General features: G+C 38.6%; 1 protein-coding gene across 1 annotated transcript; it reads left to right on the top strand.

Moving 5' to 3' along the window:
* Window positions 1–671: 671 nt before the first annotated feature.
* LOC131157284 (APO protein 2, chloroplastic) lies at window positions 672–27507 on the top strand. The gene is made up of 4 exons (XM_058111309.1): window positions 672–895; window positions 19704–19864; window positions 25725–26074; window positions 26534–27507. Exons 1-4 carry the CDS (start codon window positions 805–807, stop codon window positions 27363–27365), a joined length of 1434 nt encoding a protein of 477 aa, XP_057967292.1. The 5' UTR covers window positions 672–804; the 3' UTR covers window positions 27366–27507.

Raw genomic sequence — 27507 nt, 5'->3', positions numbered from 1 at the left:
CACATTTTGGAAATTTCATTAGGACATTATTTGGTAAATAAATAATGCTTGCATGAAATTCATAGTGGTGATGCCAAATAAGTACCACAAATTCTGCATACACAAATTATATGATCTACTACAATCAAAACAAATAAATAAGTGACTTGTAATTCCTTATTTAGAAGTGTTGAATTTATTAAGTGTTGATTATAAGTGTTGGATTGGAGAAACCCTAAAAATTATAGTGACATTTTATTATATTTAAATAAGTGTTATTATTAGTTTTAAATATTATTTAAATTAAAATTATTAAGATTTTTAATTAATAATTTCAATAATGATTATTTTTAATTGAAAATAATCTTATTATTAAATTAATTTATGATAAATATAATATTTTTAATTAAATTAAAAATTTTAAATTATTTTCTATAAAAAATTAAATTAATAAATGATTTTCTGCTCTAAAAATTTAATTAATTATTATTATAATAAATAAGTTAAAAAAGAACACAAAAAATTGAAACAATCCATCTTATAAATTGTTGTTAAAAGGATTTTTAAAAATGATATATTTTAAATTATTAATAAAAAAATAAAATGTATAATAAATTGTTGATTTAGTGACATTTAAATGGTACTCCAATTCAATTTTTACACACTTATTATTTAATATATTATTTTAAATTAATGATAAACTGGAAAAAAAACTCACTATTTTATCCTCTCCCGACAGCTCTCGGAGCCGTGTAGCTTCACCTCCAAAGCCGGAGCCCAAAACACCTGCATCAATATTCTCTCTCTCACTCTACTCGCAGAGCAATGGCGTCGACCACTGCTTTCACGGCTAAGATTTCCAACTTGAACGGAGCGACTGACTGGAAAAGGCCTTCCTCGACGTCGCTTTCCTTCTGTAACTCCCACTCTCTCTATCTCTGACCTTTTCCTTGTATCGTTTGGCACTCCCCTAATTTAGGGTTTTCGTTTGCATTTTGGACAGTTAAGTATGTGTATATGAGTTTGTATGAGAACGAAATTGCACGATCATTTTGCTTTAGTGTTTCATTTTGTTCAGAATTAAGATTTATGCCCGCTAATTTGAGTGTGAGATCATTGAATGCTTTTTCAATACATATATATATATAGAAAGGGGATTCCCCCAGGTAGTCTCCATTTCTTTTTTCTCAAATGTTTGTGTAAATATTATTTAAGTGATAAAGCTAATGACAATATTGAAAATATTAGGTATCCCAAAATTAATGAGTAACTGCTTACAAGGCATAACTATCACATGACAAACTTATAGTTTTCCCACGACTACATATAGATCATAACTCTTGCTTTGGTTTCTTCTTTTAAACATCCTTTCAATATCCCTAGACAAATTTTAAATTTTAATAAATTCTTGTAGTACTCTTATCATATTCTCCAAGCAGCTTATAATAATTTATAGTGGGATAGAGAGTAAATGTTAGTGGCATATAAAATGAACTCAATTAAGATTATAGAAAAAAACAAAAAACAAAAAATAAAGCACAAAGAATTGTTTATTTTTATGAAACAAATGAAGAGATAGCACCTGCATCGCTAGTGTGTTGATTATAGGCATATAAATGCACACATACATATTGTGACATTGAGCCATTTTCAAGCATCTGGAAGAGGGCTTTGTTCAGCTTCAAACCACTTTAAAAAGAGCTTATCCTATGGTTGGGTGCAGGAGTTGAAGCCTTGGATTTGAAGATGTGTTTAATCCAACAAATCACTGAAAGATATCCTTGAAAAACACTATCAACCTTGATAAAAGAAAGGCAAAATGGCTTTGAAGTTTGAGCTGGTCATTACTCCCAGTTTTAGAAGATTATTTACTCTTTTCAAGCATTACCTTTTGGGAAATTATTCTTGAGAAGATTGTGCATTACTTTAAAGAAAAACTTTTTAAAGAGATCATTCTTGGGCCTCAACGACACTTGTCCATTGATCAGTGTATTGTGAATCTATTCTTTCTAGAGGCTGTAATCTGCTGAGTTGATGGTTGCCATGTGTTAATTGTGGTTTAGCAGCTAAATTTTTTTATCTAGTTGGATCCCTTTAGATATTTGGAGGTAGTAGATTGTTAATCAAGATTGGTGCTACCCAAAGTCTCCTTAAATCCCTCTAAGACCCTGATATCATCTTACTGTGTGCAAGTTGGCTGAAAGCAAGCTCTGATCTCCATGTATAAACAATAAAATTTTCCTTGTTGTGAAAAGAGAAAGGGCTTATTGACAGAGGCTTGGTGTTTGGATCCTGTTATGAAGACACTAGTGGCTATGCTTTCTTCATCCATGGCTCTTGCTGAAAATTAGATTGCTTTTGTGAAGAAGATTGTGCTGCAATTTTTGATAAAACTTACGAAAAATGTGGCCATCCTCTTTAATGACCTCTCAAGACTAGGCATTCTAGGCAAGAGCACACTTCAAAATTTTGGAAAGATGGTAGCATTCGTGGCGGTGGCTCAGGACTCCCAAATATTGTGTTGGGAGAAGTCCCCAAAATCAATAACCAGGGGAGAGGAGGCTAAAGAGGCAATAAGATTGATTATACCTTGTTAAAGATTAATGTACATTGTTGGCTGACAACCTAACACCTTAAGCTTTTAGTTGAAGTGGTAATCTAACATGGTATCAAAGTTGGTTACCAGGAGGTTTGGGGTTCTAGTCTCGTTGCATGCGTTTATTTTGTGGTGTTTAAAAATTTTGTGTTCCCTGTAATGGGTTTATGTTTTGCATGTCTATCTCTTCACGTGCTATCAGGCTGCACGTGCAGGGGAGTGTTAAAGCTTGATATACATTGTTGGCCCAAAACCTAACAACTTAAGCTTTTAGGTAAAGTTGTAATCTAACATACCTCAATAGACCAATGTAGTAATAGATGTAGAAGACCGAGTTTGGACTTGTTGAACCATGTGGACAACATTATTATACTTCCCTTGGGATATGGTAGATAATGTACTCAACTCCCTAGTGCAGCAGCTATGTGCACCTTGGTAGGCTTGCCAAGGCTTGGGTTCTCAACTACTAAAAATAAAATTTATTAAACCTAACTAATCCCAAGTTTTGTAGAAAGTGAGAAAGTCGGGTATTGATCCACAGGGACTCAAGTGCAACTATTAACCACTTCCAATTTAGTTTACTACTACTTTGTGTAAAAGAAAGTAAAAAGGAGAGATTTTTAAAAGGTTTTTCTAACAACGTACTGAAAGCATGTAAATTCTACATTAACTCTACTCCTAGAAGCAGTGCTCAGTTTATGAATCCGACTTAGACTATCGTGTGCGTAAACTACGTTTGATCAGCTATCCGTATTAGGCTAGACGGTGAAAGGAGCCATTCGAGGGCATAGAGTAGCAAAGGTGCACCAATCGTCCGGAGCATGATTGGGAACCAGGGTATACTCTATCTCAACGATCACGAGAACCTCTTTGGTATTCGTAGCCTACTACGTATAATTGACTGAATTGATATTAGTGCTATCATATCCCTTAAGACTTCATCAAAATCCAAGCATTAAAGGTGCATGAAAGTAAAAGCATGGTATTGAAATCAAAGCAAGTAAAGTGCAAGGTATTTAAATGAAAGCAGGTAAAAGATGGCTTCAATTGCAAACTTAATAGTCTGTCACTAACAATCAAGCATATAACCGAGAACCAAGATAGGAATTTAAATGAAAAACATGTATATCTAATCTACTGTGGTTCTCAATGACGTTTTGGGTATGTTACTAACCCAAAAGAGGCCAAAGAGGAACCTTAAGCACATATTCGGAACTTAGTTTTATACCCATTAGGGTTTATAAGGTTTGAATTTCAAAATAGGAGGGTTTGCAGGAAATCTCTCGCTGTAGATCGTCGCTGTCACCCTAGTCGCACCCATGCTTTCCCCTGGTTGCGTGCGCCCTGGTCAAGACTCCTGGGAAATCAGGAATTCAAACTTCAGCATCTTCAACTTGGTTGCGCCAATGGGTCTCGTTCGTCGAGCTGTTGATTGAGACTTTCAGGATCTTAACTTCAGTCCAGCTTTAGGAACTCGACTTAGTCGCTCCTCAAGGTCTTCCTGGTTGAGATGTTGGTCGAAACTCTCAGTATCTCTGACTCAGTAGGCTTCAGTATCTCGACCTACTTGCCCCAGAGTGTCACTTGGTCGAACCTTGCAGCAATTCTTCTTCAGTCTGAACCTTGGAATTTGCAGCTTGTGACCTGGTCGCCCCTATGTTCTGTTGGTCGCACCATATGGTCGAATAAAATCTTCTCTCCTTTGATGAGTTGAGGCTCTAGAGGTTTGGCTGAGCAGCTGATTTGAGCTTTATGTATCCCAAATACTCCCTTGGCTTCTCATAATGCTTAACTCCTCGGTTTTAACTTGTTTTCCTGAAACATGAACAAACCTTGCGTAAGTCCGAACTATGTTAACAAAGGGCATATACAAGATAAAAGAAGACAAAACAAAAGTAAATGAGGGCCTAAAATAGTGTATTTTAGGGACTTATCAAAACTCCCAACTTATACTTTGCTAGTCCTCGAGCAAAGCAAAAACTAAGAAAACCTATCTACCTCCTCTTTTGTGGGAAACACAATTGCATTTACCGTATGCAACAAGGCTTTAAACCCCTATGTTGACCCTAGTTGACAAGTTGTAGTTTTGTGAGAGTTTTCAGGGCGATACCCACAAACACTAATCTCAGTGAACATTAAAATAAAATCACATGCAACACAATTATGCCATTTTACATACAAGTATATAACCTAATTACATGCAGACTTTTCCATACGTAACTCCATTATATACACAATTTCGCAACAACTTAGTCATGCAAGTCTCATCAGTGTATAACCATCAAGAAAAGCATAACTCCCAAAGAATCAACTAGCAATTGCAATTTAGAGTTAATATCATCATGTAAATTCAAGTATGGATAGGCCACATCACAAGGCATGTGTAAAATGAATGATTTGTCACACTCAGGTAATCCCTAGACACCTACAGAACAGTTGTATTAACTCAGCCTCACTGGCATAGTCTCAAAATCACTCAAGAAGATAGGTTCACTCTCATATGTGAGGAAAAATGTCATCATCAAACATCCCACATGTTTTAAGGAACTAACACTAAACATGGAGTGAACTAGTCTCATAAGAATGGGATTCAGCTTATTCATGAGGTGTCGGGTCCTTCACCCTAGCATCTTCTCACTTACTTGCGACATCCAACCAAGAGTAGCCTAGATTGACTCATTCATAAACCAGGCATGAGTACATCTTACGCATCGGACAACTGAAGAATCCTCATACGTGCGAGATCATGTGTGTTGTGTCCTTAGCTTGACCTTTTTATATTTGGAGCAGGTCTTCTATGTATTTTTCACTTCTTCTTTTTTTTCCTGCTCATTCTTTTTACATTTTTTTTTCATGGTCAGCTAGGACATTTTTCACAACTTTTATGTCTTCATACCACCAATGGAAAATTACGCTCGAAAAGAGGTCCATGAACTAAGTCTATCTCTAGGGGTGGCTCAATTTTCATGTCTTGAGTAGGCTACAAGACCTAGGTTTATATCTCCCTACTAAACATTACCTCTAGGCTAGCAAATGCAAAAATAGAGACTAGTATGCAAGGAATATCCAGAAAAAGGGAAGGTTGAGTTCCGTGAACTCAGAGTTTGACATCAACAATTCAAGAAAAAAAAAAACGAAAAGCTCAACACTACCACACAAGGTGTCATAGTCACCACAGTTGTTCTCTCTGTGCTCTCAAGGAACCCTAAGTGCTACAAATCATGTGAAAGTGCATTCTAGCCTTGTGAAGTACCATATGAATACAAGAGTTTATACAACCATATTAACACGAATGAACCATTAGTCTGCCCTCATAGAGTAGCAAATCAATACAGTAGCTATAGCATGTGAAACTACACATGAGTAACTCACTACTTCGTCAGTGAGCATAACAAGGTCATGTCAGTGATAGGCCTAAACATGTAACATCTAGGTTATATAAAAGTATGTAAAGGGTATAATAGATATTAACATGGCATAAAATAAATAGTGTTAACTGAAAATTTGAAAAATTGTGTCATTTTTGTGCTTGAAATGTGCCATGCAGTGTTTTCCTACCCTCTACCCCCAACTTAAAACTCCAGTGTCCCTACTGAAGTGTGGAAAGAAAGAACCTAGAGAGAAAGGAAAGGAAGCATTGCATGGTGCAATGAAATCTCTTAGTGTACCTGCAAAAATAACAACCATAAAATTCAGAAATAGCAAGCGCATGCATTAATACACTGTAGCACAAACGACATGTAAACAGCAAAAGCACCATGCATTAAATCCATAGGCAGTACAATGTATATGGAGCATATCATAGCACAAGTACAGCCCTTCCAAAAGCATGGTGAAATGTAAGAAAAAGAAAATACAAAGAAAAGAAAAGGAAAGAAACGAAAGAAAAACAACGAAAGTGTGCCTTAGCAGCATGGTACATATGCAGAGCCGGTAGCAATAAAAACCACCCCAATCAAAGTTGGAATCAGAATATGAGTCAGAATCAGGGCAAGACGAGAATCAGCGGCCCTCCTGACATCCCTGTCCCGAGCCATTTCCTCCAGAATGCGGCTCAGGCTAGGAGTAAGGGGAGAATGTGGCCTGCGCGACTGGAGGATTTGAAGTGGCACCGACTGGTCAGACATGTTCGCCGAGGGCCCTGTGGCCGCATCGAGTGGCATGATGGGCCTATGTGAAAACGGAAGGGGAAGGGTAGCGGCTGGGGGATATGCTCTGTAGTAGGAGGCGGAACAGATTGTGCCGAAGGCAACTGCACATGCTGACAAGTCACCCTTGGCTCCCCTGTCTCTTATGAAATCTGGTCATCCTCAGTCAGGGTTGCCTGATCCCTTGAGGAAGATCCCCTCGGCAGGCCCGAACCCGCCGTCGCGGGGTGGCAGGCAACTGCACATCATCAAAGTGCACTCTTGGAGCTTTTATCTCTTCTGAAATTCCTTCCTGCACCCCTGGAGTCACTCGACCCCTCGAAGAAGATCCCCTCTTTGCCAGGCCTTGAACCCACTGCCGCTTGGTGGCAGGGCTTGGGGAGCAGTCTTGCTCTAAGGTGGCCCTAGGCGCTAGTCAAGGAGGCATAGGCAAGAAGAGACGAAACCCTAGGTTCACAGTGACAAGCCTGGTGGGGTCTATCAGAGCTAGGGCAGGCTAACGGAGGATCGCCGAAGACTTTGAGTAAGTGGAGGAAGCTCGGGCGACTAGGTCAGAGATGGGTGCGACGAAGAGAGACCAAGAGATAAGATGGGGGTGTAGTTCGAGCTTCGCGGGAGAGAATGGTTTTAAACGATTTTATCTAGCTCGGCCAGGTCACGCTAGCTCCCATTCTAGTCGCGCCTCGTCGCACCATCCCACTTGAAAAGGAACGCTGACTCTCGACCAAATCACACCTAGCCCAGTGCTGGTCGCGAACTTGGTCGAACCTCTCGGCAATTCTCTAGTCCAGAAAAGTGCAGAGACTCGACCAGGTGTACCAACAAAGCGACAGTCCTGCACCTGGTCGAACCTCTTGGTACTTTTGAAGCTCAGAGGACTTTCAAGGCTCGACCAAGTCGCATAATTGCGTGCTGGTCGCGCCCTAGTCGCACCCCCAACTACCTAAAACTTGTCCTAATGACCCAAAATTTTATCTACACTACACTATATACAACTTAAGGACTCAAAAAGGAAGGAAAAGAAAGAAAAATACGCAGGTTGCCTCTCGAAAGCGCTAAGTTAGACGCAATGAAAGCCCATGCCGAACTTACCCTGGTTTGGAAGGCAGGGTTTCTTCCACCATCTTTATTAAACCAGGTCTCACTTACCCACAACTGCCCCTCTAAACTGGAGGCCGAAGAATGAATTGCAAGAATTTGCTCGTATGGATCCTTCAGACCAGATATAAAGGGGCTCTCGAGTTGAAGTACCTCCTCTAAAGGATCCCTCAACAGAATTGAAGGGACCGCGTCCTCAACACATTCATCAATCATATCAACATCCATAGCTTGGACGTCATCGAGTAAATGTTGGGAAGCATGAAACACGTTCAGTCGGAGCTGCATGTTGCCAAAGGACACGTCTATGATTCCGGCCTGCATTGAATGCAGGCGTTGGCCGTAGCTAAGAAAGGTCGTCCTAATAGGACAGAGATTGGGTCCTTGGTTGGGTCTGAAGGTTCCATATCCAAAACAATGAAGTCAACAAGATAGTAGAACTCCTTAACCTTGACCAAGACGTCCTCTATCACATCCCGGGGTTTCTTTACTGATCGGTCGGCGAAACTCGAGGTCACTGGGGTGGGCTTTAGCTCTCCTAAGTTGAATTGCTTGAAGACCAAGTATGGAAGATGGTTCACACGTACTCCTAAATCTAAAAGAGCCCTATCAATCGTGTAATCGCCAATTACGCATGAGATGGTTGGAGCGCTGGGGTCTTTTAGTTTAGGAGGAAGGTGCCCTAACAAGATTGAGCTCACATGCTCGGCTAGCCTCACTTGTTTATTCATGTGCACCATTGACTTCCGCTTCTGCGTGCACAGGTTGTTAAGGAACTTGGCATACGCAGACACTTGCTTAATCTAAGAGAGGATTGTTGACCTTAACTTGTCGGAATGTGTCCATGATGGACTCAGTGGTGGTTTCCTTCTTAGATTTAAATGGTGCATGAAGAGCTGCAGGGTAAGGAGCTGTAGGAACATAACAGGGAAGCGCTCCATCCTTTGAGAGGGTAGGTATCTCGGTATCAGCTACTGGACTAAGAGAAGGAGGATCACATAGTTCATTTTCGGGTTCTTCCCTCATCTTCTCCTTACCCTTTCCTTGGTCTAACTTCTCCCTACCCTATTGTTTACCTCCCTACCACTCCAAAGAATGGTTATAGCCTGGGCTTGCTCATTGTAAGATGAAGGTCCAGCAGTCGGCTCACAATCTACCTCGTATTGGCCTTTAGGGTTCACTAGAGGCTAACTTGACAATTTTCCTTCATCTCTCCAACTCAAGGAAGTAGCTAGTTGCCCGATAGTGGCTTTTAGCTTAACAATGGATTGGGAGTGAGAGTGGAGTAATTGCCGATCAACTTGGCGATCAGCCTCAATGCCCTTAACAGCTTTCAACATTGTCTCCTGGAAAGAATCGTATTTGGGTTGAGGAGGAGATGGTTGTTGAAACCCTGATGGTCTAGGGGCAAATGTGGGAGGATTTTGGGCATTTTGGTACAGGCGAGGAGGTGGAGTAGTGGGTAATATCTGAGGTCTTTGTGATTAAAAACTCGGAGCTTGTGGCTTCCAGGAGAAGTTATGATGTTGTTTCCACCCAGAATTGTATGTATTCGAATAGGGGTCGTTTGATGGCCTATCGTACCAATTATGGGTAGACTTAACTTTCTCCTGCACAAACTCAGACTGGGAAGTTGTGTGAGGGCAATTGTAATAAGTGTGTGAAGGATCAAAACATATGACACACACCTCTGTACACGCTGCTGACTGTGGTTGCTGACCTAAGGACAAGAACTGATCTAGCTTTCTCACTATGGTGTGCAGTGTGAGTGCTAGGTCATGGCCCGCGGCTAACTCGTAGACTCTCTTAGGTTTGGAAGAGGATGGTTCGGATGGTCTACGAGCAGCAACTATGTGCTGTTGAGAATTTTCGGCTAAGTTCTCAAAGAGAGCCCAAGCTTCATTCTCGTGTTTGGTGAGGAAAGTACCTCCACAAGATGCATCTACCATGACCCTATCTCATTCAACTAATCCTTCGTAGGAGGTCTAAACCAATTGCCACCTAGGGACCTAATGGTGTGGGCATTTACGTAAGAGGTCCTGAAGCGCTCCCAGATCTCGAAAAACAGTTCCCTATCCAATTGCGAGAAACTAGTGATGACTCTCCTAAGCTGGTTAATCTTCCCAATTGGGAATTACTTTTTCAGGAATTCGTGTTGCATGGTGGTCCAGTTGGTTATCGAATTCGGCTCTAAGGACGTCAGCCAATATTTGGCCTTATCTTTCAGAGAGAACCAAAAAAGCCTTAAGCGGAGGGCATCATTACTGAAATTATGGATGCGGATGGTAGAATAGATTTTGAGGAATTCATCTAGATGCTTATAAGGATTTTCATTTGAATTCCCATAGAAATTGGAAAGCATCGAGATGATGGAAGTCTTGATCATGAATTGCGCCACCTCGACATCCGGAAATCGGATACATGATGGCGATGTGTAGGTGTTGGGTAATAAGTAGTCCCTAAGAGGCCAAAGTGGTTGCTCCGCCACCACAGGTTAGTGGGGAGCTTGGGGTTCCGAAATTTGGACTGTGGGAACCGGATTACTTTCGGTCATAACTTTGGGTTTGGACGACTCAGTAAACTCAGGATTCGAGGTGGGTTTCCTAATGGACCTACATGATCTCTCAATCTCGGGGTCTATAGGCACTAGCTCAAGATCTAAAGAACGCAAACCTAACATACACAAATATAGCACACAATCAAGACTTCAGTATATAAAACAAAAACAAAAATAAAAGAAAACAAAGAAAGACAAAGCAATAATACTCTAGACTAGAAATTGGCTTATAACCGTAACTAAGTCCCCAGCAACGGCGCCAAAATTTGGTAGGCTCGCTAAGGCTTGGGTCCTCAACTACCAAAAATAAAATTTATAAAACCTAACTAATCCCAAGTTCTATAGAAAGTGAGAAAGTCGGGTATCGATCCACAGGGACTCAAGTGCAGTTATTAACCACTTCCAATTTAGTTTACTACTACTTTGTGTAAAAGAAAGTAAAAAAGAGAGATTTTTAAAAGGTTTTTCTAACAATCTACTGAAAGCATGTAAATTCTACATTAACTCTACTCTTACAAAGTAGTTCTCAGTTTATGAATCTGACTTAGACTGTCGTGTGTGTAAACTACGTTCAGTCAGCTATCCGTATTAGGCTAGACTATGAAAGGAGCCATTCGAGGGCATAGAGTAGTAAAGGTGCACCAGTCATCCGGAGCACGATCAGGAACCAGGGTATACTCTATCTCAACGATCCCAAGAACCTCTTTGGTATCCGTAGCCTACTACGTATAATTGATTGAATCGATAGTAGTGTTATCCTATCCCCTAAGCTTCATCATAATCCACGCATTAAAGGTGCATGAAAGTAAAAGCATGGTATTGAAATCAAAGCAAGTAAAGTGCAAGGTATTTAAATGAAAGCAAGTAATAGATGACTTCAATTGCAAACTTAATAGTCTATCACTAACAATCAAGCTTGCAACCGAGAACCAAGACAGGAATTTAAATGAAAAGCATGTAAATCTAATCTACTGTGGTTCTCAATGATGTTTTAGGTCTATCACTAACCTAAAGGAGGCCAAAGAGGAACCCTAAGCACATATTCGGAACTTAGTTTTATACCCATTAGGGTTTACAAGATTTGAATTTCAAAATAGGAAAGTTTGCAGGAAATCTCGCACAGAAGATCGTCACTATCAACTTAGTCGCACCCATGCTTTGGTCAAGACTCCTGGGAAATCAAGGATTCAAACTTCAGCATCTTCGACTTGGTCGCGCTAATGGGTCTTGCTGGTTGAGCTGCTGGTTGATACTTGCAAGATCTCAACTTCAGTCCAGCTTCAGGAACTCGACTTGGTCGATCGTTAAGGTCTTCTTGGTCGAGATGTTGGTCGAAACTCTCAGTATCTCTGACTCAATAGGCTTCAGTATCTCGACTTGGTCCCCTCTGAGTGTCACTTGGTTGAGCTCTTGGTCGAACCTTGCAGCAATTCTTCTTCAATCTGAACCTCGGAGTCTGCAGCTTGTGACTTGGTAGCCCCTATGTTCTGCTGGTCGCACCACATGGTCGAATAGGATCTTCTCTCCTTTGATGAGTTGAGGCTCTAAAGGTTTGGCCGAGCAGCTGATTTGAGCTTTATGTATCCCAAATACTCCCTTGGCTTCTCATAATGCTAATCTGCTCGGTTTTAACCTGTTTTCCCTGAAGCACGAACAAACCTTGCATAACTCTGAACTATGTTAACAAAGGGCATATACAAGACAAAAGAAGACAAAACAAAGGTAAATAAGGGCATAAAATAGTGCATTTTAGGGACTCATCACACTTGAAGCGTCAAAGGTAGAATCACTCTCGGCAAGAGACCTATTGGCCCAAGTTGGTTTCCCAAAGAAATCTCAACAGCAATCAATAGTGTTTTTTCCTAGCCACATAGTGCGCAAATGCAAGAATTCCCATGATGAACTCCTTATCTTGATAGACTACCTTTCCTTGCTCCACACACCTTGATCTCATCTCCTTCACTTCCCTAACCATAGTTAGAGGCAGTTCCAACCATGGTTGAACTATCACATGAAGAAGCTTAAGAAGATAATTGCAAGCCGTCTTTGCTGATCCATCAGATTTTAGCATATGCTGCGTATTGTCCATTCAGAGATGGTGTGGATCCACTGGAATTTGATCGCAAATGCGTTGAGTCTCATGAATCAACCTGGGAAAAACTTGGCAGTCAAGAACTTTACTCATTGCCTCTTAATCTTCTCAATGTCACAACTAACTGGGTGGCAGATAATGAGTTCCTACCACATACCATTGAGAGTGCTATAATACTAACTCCTGGACCTACCTTCTTGGTCAAATTTGAAAATCTTATCATGTCAATTGAAAACATAGGTTTTATTTATTTTATTTTTTTAGCATAAGAAATTCATTGATAGATGAAGAATGTGCAATTAAGTGAATGAGATATCTCCTTGCCAAACACCGGCTTACCCCAGAAAAAGAAAAATGGAAAAATTAAAAAGCCCAAAAAATGAAGTCTGGGTTTGATTTTTATCCTGTGAGAATCTTTCAAGAAGATCACCCAATTATGGCTTTGGCAGTTCTATGAAACAAGCAGTGTGTCATTCTCTTTCATCCTATCTTCATAATCCTTGGAGTCTTGAGGCGGTGGACAATGCAGTAATACTTAGCCTTCCATTTTGTGTTGAATATAAACTTGTACTGCTTGACACAAGTAACTGGAGGATCCAGCCAGTTTGATGGCTGTGATTTGCACATTAACAGTATCACGGAAGTTTTTCTGTAAAGGCCATCACAACAAACCCTAATAAACCACAATGCAGCATGCACCAGTGCCAGCAAGGACTGCACAGTAGAAAGAGACAGAACCGCATGTGCCAGAAGAAATAAAAAAACAACTTAGTTACAGGGAATTATTATTCACACCAACTAGAAGCGAGTGCAGGCAAGAACAGGAGAGAGAGTCATTGGCTAAAACCATTGAGCAACTGATACAAGATAGCAAGCAATCAATCAAAAAATCACAAAGCACCAAAACAGCATCATCACACCATAACTGGACAATGAACATCAGAACAACAACAGCAGTATCCCAGAAGCAGTATGCGACTGCCTTCACATCAGCAAACTGCCAAGAGCACATATAACATCCAACCAAGGATGCTACACAGTCTAACTGAGAGGAATGTAGTCAGATTTGAAACCAGTTAGGGTAAGATAAGAAAAAGGGAAAAAGGAGTGTCCAAGATTAACTCAGATAAATCGTATTTACAGGAGATCTGTGCTCTGAAACATTTGAATATTTAATGAAGAAAATACAGCAGTTGCGTTAGAGAAGGGGAGAGGAAGAGAGACGAAGCAGTGAGAGGGAAAAGCAGCAGTCGGCAGTTCTGGAGAGGTGTATACAGTTTCAGGTCTGCTCTCCTTATAACAATAATAATAAAAAGATATGGAGGACAAAAATACCCACTCACACCATCTAATTACTGATGTTAATCATCCCAGCCGAGAGTATGTAGTCTAGAGGGGGGTGAATAGACTCTTTTTGCGGAATGCGTATTTTTCTACAAAATAGAATGCTTGGCAAGATACAAGTAATTATATCACAATATATGAAATATAAATCATGCACAAGACATAAATAAAAGAGTGAAGGGGGAGAAAGCTTAACACTGGAGACTTAACGTGGTTCGGCACCAAGCCTACGTCCACGCCTTAGCACCAAGCTAAGGATTCCACAATTCACTATGAATACTCCTTCATCGGCGGAGCAAGCCTTACAACTCGGGTACCAAACCCTATCCCTACCGCGCTCACTAAGAGCCTTCACTTCGGTTCACAACGAACCTTCACCAAACGGTTCACAAAGAACCTTACAAGAAGATAGAAATACAACACAATGCTCCTCAAATGAGCAAATATAAATTACAACCCAAACCTCACACTATTCTCTCAAGAATTGAATCAAACACAATAAGTGAGCAAGAGAGAATGAGCACATGTAATGAAGAACTAATATGCAATGTGCTAGGTTTTGTATAAAATGATGTTTTTCACTAAGAATGATCAAAAACCTTCAAAAGCATATTAATACTAGTCTAATAGCTTGTATTTATAGCCCAAGAGCCAAAGGAGCCGTTGGAGGGAAGAAAAGATATTTTATTTGGTAAACTAGCCGTTTTCCGCCCGTTGGAGCAGTTATGCCCGTTGGACTCATTGACTAGTCACCTACTCTCGTTGACTAGTCACACACTGCCACTCGTCGACGAATCCCCTGTGTTCGTTGACGAGTGCCCTGAATCAGAAAAAGTCATCAACATGAAAGTTGTGGCATTTTGTCTTAGCTTTCCAAAGACACTAAGATTGTCCTTTTTGGACTTTTCTAACAAAAGTTATGCCCCAAATACCGAAGGGTATTCAGGACTCAAGGTTGCACTATGTTAGTGAATTGCTTTGTTTTTCCTTGTCAAAAAACCTTTTAGTCACGATTGCTTTGTTTTTCCTTGTCAAAAAACCTTTTAGTGACTTAAAACATTTTTGGACAAAAGTATATGAAATATATTAAGTCTAATGAAGATTTAAACTTGTCCAAGTGAGTTTCCCCATGAATATAAGATATCTTGTTTTATGAAAACATATTTGAAAATTCGTTTCTATATCCTATATGTTTAGTATGCCCTTTATTGAAAATATACTTTACTTTCTTTGCACCCTTAGGACATAAGACTAGTTTTGATAAAGCCGGGACTAAGTATGAAGATGTTCAAAATACCAAGATGTTTAAAAACTTGTCCTTTTAGAAAACATTTTTGAGTTTAGGATTCATTTAACAAACTCTTAAGTTTAAGTTTGAAAACCATGAAAGTTGAGTTTGTGGTTTTAGTGCAATTCCTATAAACTCATGTGTCCTAATATGCATATGCAAATTTATGAACTCTTGCTCAGAAATTATGTATGAAACAAAACTGTAAGAGTTACTAGGTATACTATCTCAAACACACACCCATTACATAAAGTCCAACATTAAGCTCCCTTTGGTTGTGCTTGGGTCCATCCGAGTACGTGACCTTTTGATCTTTCTTACTTCGATCGTCAACTCAGTCCGATCTTTGCCTTTTGACCAATAATTCAAGTATTCGTCCCTTGAACCTGTACTAAACATAATCTGCAAAGATGGAATGCACTGGGAACAACGAGTAGGTTAATATCATCCAACAAGGCTAACAACTGATAAATATGTTTCCTTCTAGCAAAAATAATAACAGGGAAAGCCTTATCAATAACCTCTTTGACTTTAATAGCACCCTCCAAGCCCCTAACATTCTATCTAAACACTCGTCAAGAAACCTTAACTCCAAAAACCCATAATTAGTAGTTGTGGATAACCAGATAACTTTTTTAACTCTTTTCTACCTTTTTTTTTTATTTATTAAAATCCTTTCATAAGCCCTGGGGGCAACAACCACCTTCATCTACTGGCCAAGGACTCACTAATCTGACCCCCAACTTTATCAATAAATCATGTTGGTCTCAGTTCAGTTGTCCTTCTCACCCCCAATGGTTCAACAGGCATAACTCCTCAACCAAAAACCCCTTGGCACTGTGGGCAATCAGGTTCAGAATCAGCCCTGTCCTATATGGGTAGAATACCTTTACTAGAGCGAATGTCATCCAGAGTCTACTGACGAACAGGAGAAATAGGCAGAGGTGACAATGTACCAGGTTTAATAGCCAGATAAGCAGAAACTGGAAGAACTAAATTACTCTCCTCTATATAATTCTGAATTCATTCTGCAGTATCCTTAGGTTTTCAATACTAAGCTGATCAGAAGGAAAATCGCATTAAAGCACATTCAGCCTTTTGGTGATTTGCAGGCAATATGACTCCCTTCCTGACCCTTTCATGAAACTTCCTTCGGTTTTTAATCATACCAGAGAGCAAAAATTTTAGTGGGTGACTCGGGGCAGCAGATATTTTCAATTCCTCATGTTGTCAAAGCTCCTCCAACAGCAAAAGGCCATCTACATAGAATATGTCATCAGCTCCAGTGTCATACATCTTAAATTGTTGAATCTTCCATCTCTCAGTCAGATTGATGAGGAAATAGACCAGGATGTTCATCTTATTAAAATTCATTGCAACAGCACTGAACAAATTCTCTTTTGATTTGTATGGTACTAAAGTTGAGGGTTTGATTGCTGTCTGCTATCCCCAGAACCTATTGACTCAGCTTGAAGCAAATGTTGAAGTATGTTTCCTGCCAACACCTCTTCCTTCATTACACCTCCTTCAAATCCAAATTTCTGTGGGAGAGCCTCTGATTTCCCCTTGTGACAACTCAAATCATCACAGGTTGAATCTCTTGGCTTCCTGGAATCTTCTGAGCTCTCTCTTTCTCTCTCTCACGCACACAAACACACACAATCGCCACCATGCCAGTGTTAGGATTCCCAAATCAATTGGAATTTTCTATTTAATGATAGAACTCCCAAATCAATGGGGATTTCTAATTAATATATTATGATTCCCAATGAATTCTATTTAATGTTAGGATTATTTAATGTTGGGATTTTTATTTAATGTGTTAGGATTCCCAAATCAATTGGGATTGAGTCTATTGAGGACTTGAATTGGGATATTTTACATTCCTAACAGGAGTAAGTTTCCCTACTCTATATATATGTAGCCCTACGTGACTTTTACATCCAAGCAATAGCGTAATTCATAGCCTTTGGCTAATTTGGAGGCAGATCCCCTCAAAGTGATCAACCCCTATTTTCTTTTACTATTTTCTCTTCTTAAAATTTCCCCAATTTCTCCACCATAAAACCCTAGGGTCCTATCATTTGGTATCAAAGCCAACATTCTTGTGGATGCCGTTAACTTGCCAACAAAAGTAAGATCTTGGAATTCTTGATCTTCACTCATACGCAATGGGCGCAGAAAATTCAGCAGAATCCCAGATGGAAGCTAGGCTAAAGGTTGAATTTAGCAATATGTTTAAGTCTCAATTTGAAGAGATCCAGACATCTCTCTCTAAACTACTCATTACATTTTCCCACAAAGAGAGAGAAGATGATGCCTCTGCATCAGCTAATCGTGGGGAGCAGCTGTACATGGGCAAAGGAGGTTACCAAGGAGAGCGTGATTGTGGTCCTTCTCGTATGAAGGTGGAGTTTCCTTGGTGGGACAGTGATGACCCTATCGATTGGGTTTCAAGGGTTGAAGAATACTTTCGCTTTACTGCACTCCAAAAACATCTAAAGTTGAGATTGTTTTTATTAGTTTGGATGGTGATGCTATTCAATGGTATGACTAGTTTGAAGCTTGTTATGAAATGCCTTCATGGGCAGAATTTGTTTCTGGATTACTTGTCCGATTTAGGCCCACTAGATATGAGAATATCGATGGAAAGCTTGCTAAAATATGCCAAACTAGCACTGTCTTGGAATACCAGACACGATTTGAGTGACTATCAAACAGGATTAAAGATTGGAATGAAAGCTGACTTGTCAATACTTTTATTGAAGGTCTCCTACCTGACATTCAGCGTGAGGTTAAAGTACATCGGCCACGAACTATGACTATTGCAATTTCCTTTGCATGGTTAGAAGAAGAGAAGTTGGGAGAAGGACAATGTCACTCCAACAAGACCATTAGCAGGCAAAATGTCAGCAGCACTATCACAGCACCTGCTCCTTGCAATCCTCTTGCCAAACAATTGACTCAGGGGAAGAACTTAAAGAGAGAATGACAAAAAGGTTGTGCTGACATTGTGGTGAGAAGTGGCATAGAGGGCATCGTTGCAAAAAGAGATGACTGTTATTGATTGAACCAGTGGAGGAGTCAGAAGAGGTTGAGGACGACCCCCTTATTCAGATCAGGAAGGTATGGAATCTAATGAGAATGATGAATCTATCACTTCTTCAATCCATCCTTTAGCTGGTTATGCTAATCCTCAAACCATGAAAATTAATAGCTTCCTAAAACGCCAACCTGTTACTATGTTAATTGATACAGGTTGCACTAATAATTTCATAAGTTCAAAATGCCCATTCTATTTTAGGATAAGCTGGCTGAACCACTAGGCCCTCAGGCTCAAATGATGTTATGATTTGTTGAAATGCCCTTAGCCCAGCATCATCTAACCCAACCTCATTTAAAGCCATCCCCTTTGGAATCCACATAATTTTTTAGCTAGGTTTGCCTTCTTTATTCCTTTGTTTTTCTTTGTTGGGTGGGAGAGAATATTAAAAGTTTGGCCAACTTTTTTGTTCTTTTTTTTTTTTTTTCATTTCCTGTTTGCTTCTTTTCTTGGCTGAAGGTTTCAAAGATTGTGTAATGTTAGAATGGAAGAAAAGGGGAGAAAGACAGAATGAAACTCGTATGCTGTCTTTGGGTGCATGGATTTCATGACTGAGATTTGTGTTTGTGTGGATCTAGACAATATTTAATACAATTTTGTACTGTATTTTGTCCAAATCTAAATTCAAAGTTCAAACTACAAGCTGCCAACACAATTGATAGTCTTAATTTGGATTTTGTGAATTATACTGGAAGTCAAAGGAAACGGCTAAAAGTTGCTTAAAACTTAATGATTTTCTTAATATTTTTAACATTTCTTTTCCATTTCTTTGATTCTTTATGATGTTCAAATGTAGGGTAAGTTCTAAAGAGGTGGGCATAGGTATAATGCCCGCTCAAGTCCATGCTATTTTATGTCTAGGGGCTTACAACCGCTATATTGATGATGAATTCTCATACTTACTTTTCGAATAAATTGATATCTCTTATTTACTAATGCTTTTTGCATCGAAGCCTTAATTTTCTTCCAAAATCTTTGTTGAAGATCCATGAATGACCAAGTCATTAAACATGGTCATATTTTGATGTGGATTATAAACTTCCAGGTCTGATGAACTTCTAAGAATTAATGCCACTTTTTTAAGAAACAAAACTATTAAATTTTAGATGAAATCGAAAGCCTTTCTGACTGGTTTGCTAGAAGATCATGGTACATGGGCCTTGGTGCAGCATTGTTCTGTTTATTCAGTTTACTTCTCAGCCTTTTTTGCTACGAGTCCTCTTGGTTAATTACCTGATTATTATGTGGCAGTTTCTTTTGTGAATCTCTCTCTCTCTCTGTGCTATATCGAGTTTCCATTTACTGTTGTAAACATTTGTTTAGTCGATTACAATTTTTACTAGCTTTTTAATTTATTTTTATTTTTTTTCATGGTCCGGGATCATAGAACTTTATGGAATTCTCAATTTTATTGCTGCTTTTAGGGGTATATGGTATCAAATATAATATCTTTTTTAGTTAAATACAGTTCTTTCAACTGAATTTTACATTGTTTCAGGTAGGAATTGTGGTTTTCTTCAGTTCCAGTTGGGTAATAAGGCTTTGTTGCATGGTAAAGCAAGCATTTTTTCTCCTAAATCAGGATCTTTCATGTTCTTTAACCATGCAAAATCGCAATTTCTGAAACTTAATCCAGATCCACCTCTTGGTTCGCTGAAGGTATGCACTATGCACATTCATGATAAACATTAGTTGAACTTTGTGTATCTATAGAGGTTGTTGAACTTGATTCACCAGGAGATGTACATGCAATTCTTGTGTGAAATTCTTTGCCTCATTCTATTGTACTTAGGAGTGCATTTTTTTTGTGAAATGAAGTTCTTAGTGCATTTAAACGGCAAATCTCTATCCTTGCCAGATTCCGTTCGATTATTTTGTTTGCTGACTTGGTCCTTGTGTCCAAGTATATATATTCCTTCAGTATGATTCTGTGATGCAGGGGCAGCATCAAGGTTCTGCAGCCGTGGGAGAATTTATAAGAAATAGAAGAGAGGAAGGAAAGGGAAGAGAGGAGAGAGGAGATACGAGTGGGGAACCCACGTTCAATCAAAAATTCAAATTCATCAACAGCTCCTACCTCATGGCTTTCGCACACTATTTATAAGGAAGCCTCTAAACACATGAAATTACACATAAATCCCTAAAACTAAATTACATTACAAGCATGCCCCAGCATTACAGAAATATTACAAAGAAGCCCCCAAAATAGACTTAATACTGCACTAATTAAACTAAACACCTAATAAACTACTAGTTAAACCCAACAATTGTCAATACAATTATTCTTAAGTAGTCTCCAAGATGAATCTTCTCAAAGCCTTGCTTCTTGTCCTACATCATTCTGCCTATTAGAACAGCGAAGAATTGGCCTTTTATGTCGATTATTAGCTCTGAAACAGGTGCTCTGATTTTTTCTATTCTCTCTTCTTTTTTTATTTTATTTTAAGTAAGAAAAATAATTTATCTCCTATTCTGGAGTTGTGTCTTCTAAATTTCTAATACTCTGTAATTGCAATTTTTAATGTTGTCTTCTTTAATATGATGAATCTGATATTGATAACTCTTAAAGTCCTCTATAGTTACTTTGTTGTCTTATCCTGCCATTGCCTTTCTCGCATTCCCAGTTTAGAAAATGACTCTTCTTGTAATATACTTGTCACTAAGAATATGCCATGTTATTATGTTTATCATGCATAAAACATAGTTTAAGTAGGATTTGGCATGTGCAAACCATGTGTGGAAGCTGATCCTGGTTTGAACCATGGGCTTCCGTGCCTTTTTCTTTTTATTTTTCATTTTTTGGGGAGGGGATTTTATGAAATAATATATTCCATTTGGAAATGTTCTTTTATGGTGGCCTATCTTTTGTTGCTTCAATCATTATCCTGTAGAAGCTGGATGCAATAAATCATGTGTAATTGCCTTTCTTTAAGGTAGCAGAAGAAAATTTATTAAGAGAGGGAAAGGATTACTAACTAAAAGAAGGCAAAGAGTCCTGAAGAAGACTAAAAATAAAGGGAAAGAAAATCAAGATATTAACTGCGTAAAAAAAAAAAAACTTCTTCAATCCCTTCCCACCATGATTGATTAAGCACTTTAAATTATCCGACTCTCTTTGATCCTTCTTCTTCCTCTCAACATAATCCAGGCTTTCCCCTACTGTATTTTGTCACAATCTATCTTATCCAGAAGTTCTTGAGCTTAATTATCCTTACAGACCTTACCAAATAATCCAACTTGGACAGATTGGAGTAGGTATAGAACACCATCCTCAGCATGGTGCTGCTTAGCAGTACAAATCTGTTTGTTGTGGTCTCTAATTGTTGAAGATGTTCTGAACCAACCCATCTCAAGATAGTGGTATTAGGCCACACTAAAATCGTGACCTCCTATATATTCTCCCTACCCAATTAAATCATGACCTTTAGAATATTAAATTTGGGTCTTTGCTCATTTAATTTATCTCTTTGAGCCTATTCTTGCAACAGTTTGGCCCATAGTTACCAGAATATGCTAACACCCTAGCGAACGATGTATTGGTATGAATGTTCCGAAACGTGGAACATTTCATTCTGGAACACTAAATCTAAGGATCCAAAATTTTAATTCAATATTTTTCACATAACTTTTTATTAGCTAAAAGTGGGGAATCATCACACTTTAATTCTATTTCTGTCATTATTAATATACTTCTCCACAAAAAATCTCTTCTACATTTAGAAACACCTCAACTTCTTTTCCAAAATATACAATTGCCATTACCCTTTTTTCACCAATGTATCTATTTTTATGTATACTCCTAAGATTCCAAATTTTGTAGCGGGAAGCGGGAGTAACAGATGCTACATAACAGGAAGCGTGTGTAAAGGCTATGAGTTTTCAAACATGCACAACCTTACGAATATTAGTATATTTACATGTTTTAAGCCCTTAACTCTTCTTAAGGAGGGAAGTGATATGCAATGGGCCTAAGAAGGTGGCTCTGAGTAGCTTAGTGTAGTGAGTTTCCCTATCTACTGAAATTAAGAATCTGTCAATCCTCGAGAAGAAAGGCAGCTCTCTAGAGTTCGACCATGTGAAAGTGCCACCCACGAGCAGAAGATCAATGATGGCATTCACATTGATGAAGTCAAACTTTCTCATGCAATTGTTTTATAAAATATCCCCACTTCTTTCATGAGGATAAACCACCATGTAGAGATCTCCTATAATCCAAGGAGCACCCCACCTGCTTCAAATCTCCAAAAGCTTGGTCCAGAAAAGATGTCTAAAGGATCCTTCACCTGGGTCATAGACCCCGGTGAGAATCTACTGAAAGTTGTCCATGTTTTTAAACAAACACGAGACCAGGTAGGAATTAATGGAGTGACCCAACAACTCCACAACATTAAGATTCCACAAAACCAGAATACCCCCTGTACTATCCTTAGCACCAAGGGAGACCTAACTGCAAGCCTCCTGGCCCCAAGATCTTTTGACTAAAAAATGGTCCATCATCTCCACTTTAGTTTCCTACAAGCAAACAATGTCACCTCTCCAATCCTTGAGGAATGACTTGATTAGACTCCTTTTAGATCTGTCGTTGAGCCCCTTCATGTTCCAATATATGAGTTTTCCTTGGCATGATTTAACGAGTTTTTTCCCGATATATCCTTTTTTTTTTTTAAATATATTAAATATACCTTTTTTGGAAAAATAATTTCCGAAATGACTCTAACATAATCTCGCTACTTGAAGTAACGAGATTTAAACAAATCTTGCTAATTCAATTAGCGAGATTTGCCACGTGTCATTCCAGGAATTATTTTCCCAAAAAAGATATTATTTAATATATTTTTTAAAAAAATGATAAATCGGGAAATAAATTCATCTGCGTAATAAATCGGGAAATAAATTCTTTAAATATATATTTTTTAAAAATGATAAATAAAATTATTATTTATTATTTATTGCCTATTTACTTCATGCCTGTACGATTTTCTGGGCCATTATTTACCCTAGAGAAAATGCTGGAAACACAGCTAAACAAACTGGAGGAAGCTCTTCTACTATGTACGAGTCTATTTTGCACTTTAGATTAGCCTATCCTCGTAGAGTTTTCCAAACACAGTTAACTAGTACCTTTATTAGTCGAAGGGAAGAGAAAAAAATTAAAGATTTCTCCATCCTTCTTTTCTTTTGTTGACATAAGGTGAGAGAAGTGGGGGGGAAAAAAAGAGAGAAAAAAAGTGAAGATGGTCATTATGTTTCTCACCAAAATTGAGAGAAATAAAAAAAAAAAGAAGACCAAAACCCCTCAAATAAGTGGTCATTTAGGAGACATTCTCATAAATGGTTTTAAGCCAAATAAAGTGAAGAGAAACTAATTTATTTATTTATTTCTCTCTTATTTCTCTTCCCACCATTTCGCTTCAACCAAACAAATTTAATCCTATGCTTGGAGAGAGCTTATTTTGGATTTATATTGAATTTGAATAAAATGTAATTTAAAATTATATTGAAATTTGTTCAAATTCACCCTAATCCAAACCAAAGGTTCAAAATCCATACTTCCAAACACAATTTAAATATATTAAAAGAATTTATTTCCCGATTTATTACGCAGAAGAATTTATTTTCCGATTTATCATTTTTTTTAAAATATATTATAAGAATTTATTTCCCGATTTATTACGCAGAAGAATTTATTTCCCGATTTATCATTTTTAAAAAATACATCTTAAAAGAATTTATTTCCCGATTTATTACGCAGAAGAATTTATTTTATACTAAATAATATCTTTTTTGGGAAAATAATTCCCAGAATGACACGTGGCAAATCTCGCTACTTCAAGTAGCGAGATTACATTAGAGTCATTCCGGGAATTATTTTTCCAAAAAAGTATTATTTAATATATTTTTTTTAAAAAAAGGATAAATCGGGAAAAAACTCATGATTTAACAATATGACCCCGGCTGCTGCTTGTCTCCGCCATCCCATTTTATGCAGCTTACTGAACATTCCAAATGTTATAACTCCCCACCGAGGTCCAGCTTTTTGTTGCTGCCTAAAGGTTTTTTGAGATTAATTTGTGCCTCCCCTATTCTATTTTTTTCAATCTCTTCAAACAATTTCAGAGCCCTGTCTCGTGTTTGTATTTATATATACAGTGTAGAGGAGGAAGAACTAACGGGTCAAAAAGCCCAAAAATTTCACTGTATGTTGTTTTTTTGAGGAACTGGTTATTAAGAAGATTAATCCTAAGGATGGGCTGGGTGGCTATTACTACATGGTAAGATCTGTACCAGTTGCATGCAGCTGGTCACATCTTATTGAGAAGCCATAAAAAAAATTGAATAGTGTACCTGAGAACAAAGACGAAAAAAAGGAACTTTTCAAAAGAAGTAGGATCAATTGACAAAGGTGAAAATGCCTATCCTGAATGATCCTCCTGTTGAGCAACCTCAAGCATAAGCCAGCCACAGCTGCTCCAGATCACAGTTTCCTGCGAACAAACCAGTTTGAGAGTCAATAGTGTCCATGATTGATGGGGTTCAGGAGCCGAATCACAAAAATGGCGACCCAAACTAGTTAAAGATTTTCATATAAAAATCATACAAAAATATTCAGAAATTTCATGACTAATTGTAAGAAAAGTTGTAAATTGAGTTGTGCTTGAACCTTGAGGGTAGAACCCTAGAGCAGAGAGATGAAATCGCTGCTACAAAACTGCTGCGAAGCCTGCAACTGATAGTAGAAGGCGCTAGCTTCCTGCTGCTGGCCTGCTGCAATGGCGGATGAATTCCGAGAGAGAGAGAGAGAGAGAGAGAGAGAGAGAGAGAGAGTTGTTTTGACTTTTGAGCCCCCCCTCCCCCCAGTTCCCTCTGTTTTTTTACTTCTACTGAAATGCCAAACATTTAGCCTTGGAATTTTACAGCTGGAAATTATCAATTTTAATTTTTTTTATGTGAACTTGTTTTTTGAAAGAGCTCAACAAATCTGTTTAATATTAGTATAATAATAATATTATTATTAAAAATGATGTACTGTGATCCAACGTAGTGGTTCAATTGAACCATGGCCTGAAATGGTGTATCAGCTAAGCCAATCTGCTGAGAACCACATACTTCTTAACTAGCTTACTGGGTATCTGCACATACCTGTACTGTAACCCAAAAATGCAACATGTTCCAGGTAACTATGCTTCAGATGACTATTGCCAATTGTCAGACCACTCTTAGGGGATCAAAGACAAGTAGCACTGAATTGTTCTGCTTTTGAAACTTTTTTAGTGGTTGATTTCCGAGTCAATGTTTGCATATTTCTTTAGTAGCCTCTATTACACACAGCTTTGGGTTTAATTTCCTTTGTTGACAACTACATCTTGAGGTGTGTAAATTAAGGACTTCCTTACAAGACGAAATCTCTGAAACTGTTTCTGCAAACTTTGCTTTTTTCAAAAAAATTATTTATTTTTTGTTTTTATTTATATTCATTTACTTATTTTTATTTTATTATCATTTTTTTTTTTTTTGGCAGAATGGTGACTGTAAACTCAAACTTCTGTTGAAGTTTAAAACACCCTCACGGATTTTTTGCCAATCCAATTCTTTTGTGGTCAAGAGCAATCATCCCCAAAATGCTGATTTGCCTCGATACAAATCAAAGAATGAGAGAAAGCCCTTTCCAGTACCCATTATAGAGTTGAGACGAGCTGCCAGGGAGAGGCTTAAGAGGAAAAAGGGTCAACATGTGCCAATCTTACCTCCAAAGAGGGGGTTGCTGGTGAAAAGCCTCATACCGCTTGCTTATGATGTGTTCAATGCAAGAGTTACACTGATTAACAATCTCAAGAAGCTCTTGAAAGCTGTGCCCGTGCATGCTTGCAAGTAATTTTTACATCCTCATTTAATTCTTCAATACCTTTGACCAATGGTGAAGCATGACTCATTGAAACCCTCTGGGAACCATGAAACTTGGATCTCTCAAATTGTGCTTGGGCAGTTCATCCTGGCAAATCATATCAGGCAATTCTTTTTGTTATTATTATGGTATTCCCTTTCCAAGACCATTGCTATTATTTAGAACATGATGTTCGTTGAAAAATTTTCAACTGGCACTTCCATGCATGATTTCAGCAACATGGGTTAGATTTATATTTGTCCTTCCAAAGATTCTGTTTTCTTAAATGCCTTTAGATGGTAAAATATGTTGAAGCAATAACACCATAAAACATGATTAATAATTTGATGTCCTGACCAGATGGATCTTTACTGTGCGCAGAAATTGACTAATTATAATGATTGCTGATTTCTCACTGATCAACATTCGCTCACGAACATTTGCAGGTGGTGTGAAGATATTCATGTGGGACCTATTGGGCATACATTCAAGTCATGCAGTGGCCAAAGATCCTCAGATCGCAAAGGCATGCATGAGTGGACAAAGGCAGTAGTTGAAGACATATTTTTGCCACTAGAAGCCTACCACCTCTTTGACCGTCTTGGAAAGCGTATTACGCATAATGAGAGATTCGCCATTCCCCGGATTGCAGCACTAGTTGAGCTGTGCATCCAAGCTGGGGTTGATCTTCCTGAATTCCCCACAAAGAGAAGAAGAAAACCAATCATCCGTATTCGGAAAAATGAGTTCGTTGATGCAGATGAAAGCGAACTGCCTGATCCAGAACCTGCAGTACCTAAGATGCCAATATTAACTGAAATACCAGATTCAGAAATAGTAGCCCCATCTAATACTGAAGAAACAGCTTTGCTTGCTGAGGAAACACTTGAAGCTTGGGAGACAACGAGGAGAGGAACTAAGAGGCTGATGAAGATGTATCCTGTGAGGGTTTGTGGGTATTGCCCAGATGTGCACGTAGGTGCCTCCGGGCACAAGGCACAGAATTGTGGTGCACGCAAGCATCAGCAGAGGAATGGGCAGCATGCTTGGCAGTCGGCGGTGCTCGATGACTTGATACCCCCAAGGTATGTGTGGCACCTTCCTGATGTGGATGGGCCACCATTGCAATGGGAGCTTAGGAGCTTCTATGGTAAGGCCCCTGCAGTGGTGGAAATCTGTATGCAGGCTGGAGCAGCCGTTCCAGAGCAGTACAAACCTACCATGCGGTTGGATGTGGGGATTCCAGTCGACGTCCGAGAAGCAGAAATGGTAGTTTGAGGTTTAATTTGAGGTTTTCTCTTCTTTCATTTCCCAAGAAAAAAGAAAGAAGAAACATTGCAGCTGTAATGTAAAAAGTGTATGTTGAATATTTAAAATCAATACAATTCTTTTCCACAGTGGGATTCTCCCACTGCTTCCC

This window comes from Malania oleifera, chromosome 6, assembly GCF_029873635.1.
Source record: "Malania oleifera isolate guangnan ecotype guangnan chromosome 6, ASM2987363v1, whole genome shotgun sequence".
NCBI lineage: Eukaryota > Viridiplantae > Streptophyta > Magnoliopsida > Santalales > Ximeniaceae > Malania > Malania oleifera.
The sequence above is the reverse complement of the archived record's forward strand: the minus strand, read 5'-3'. Positions and strand labels throughout refer to the sequence as shown.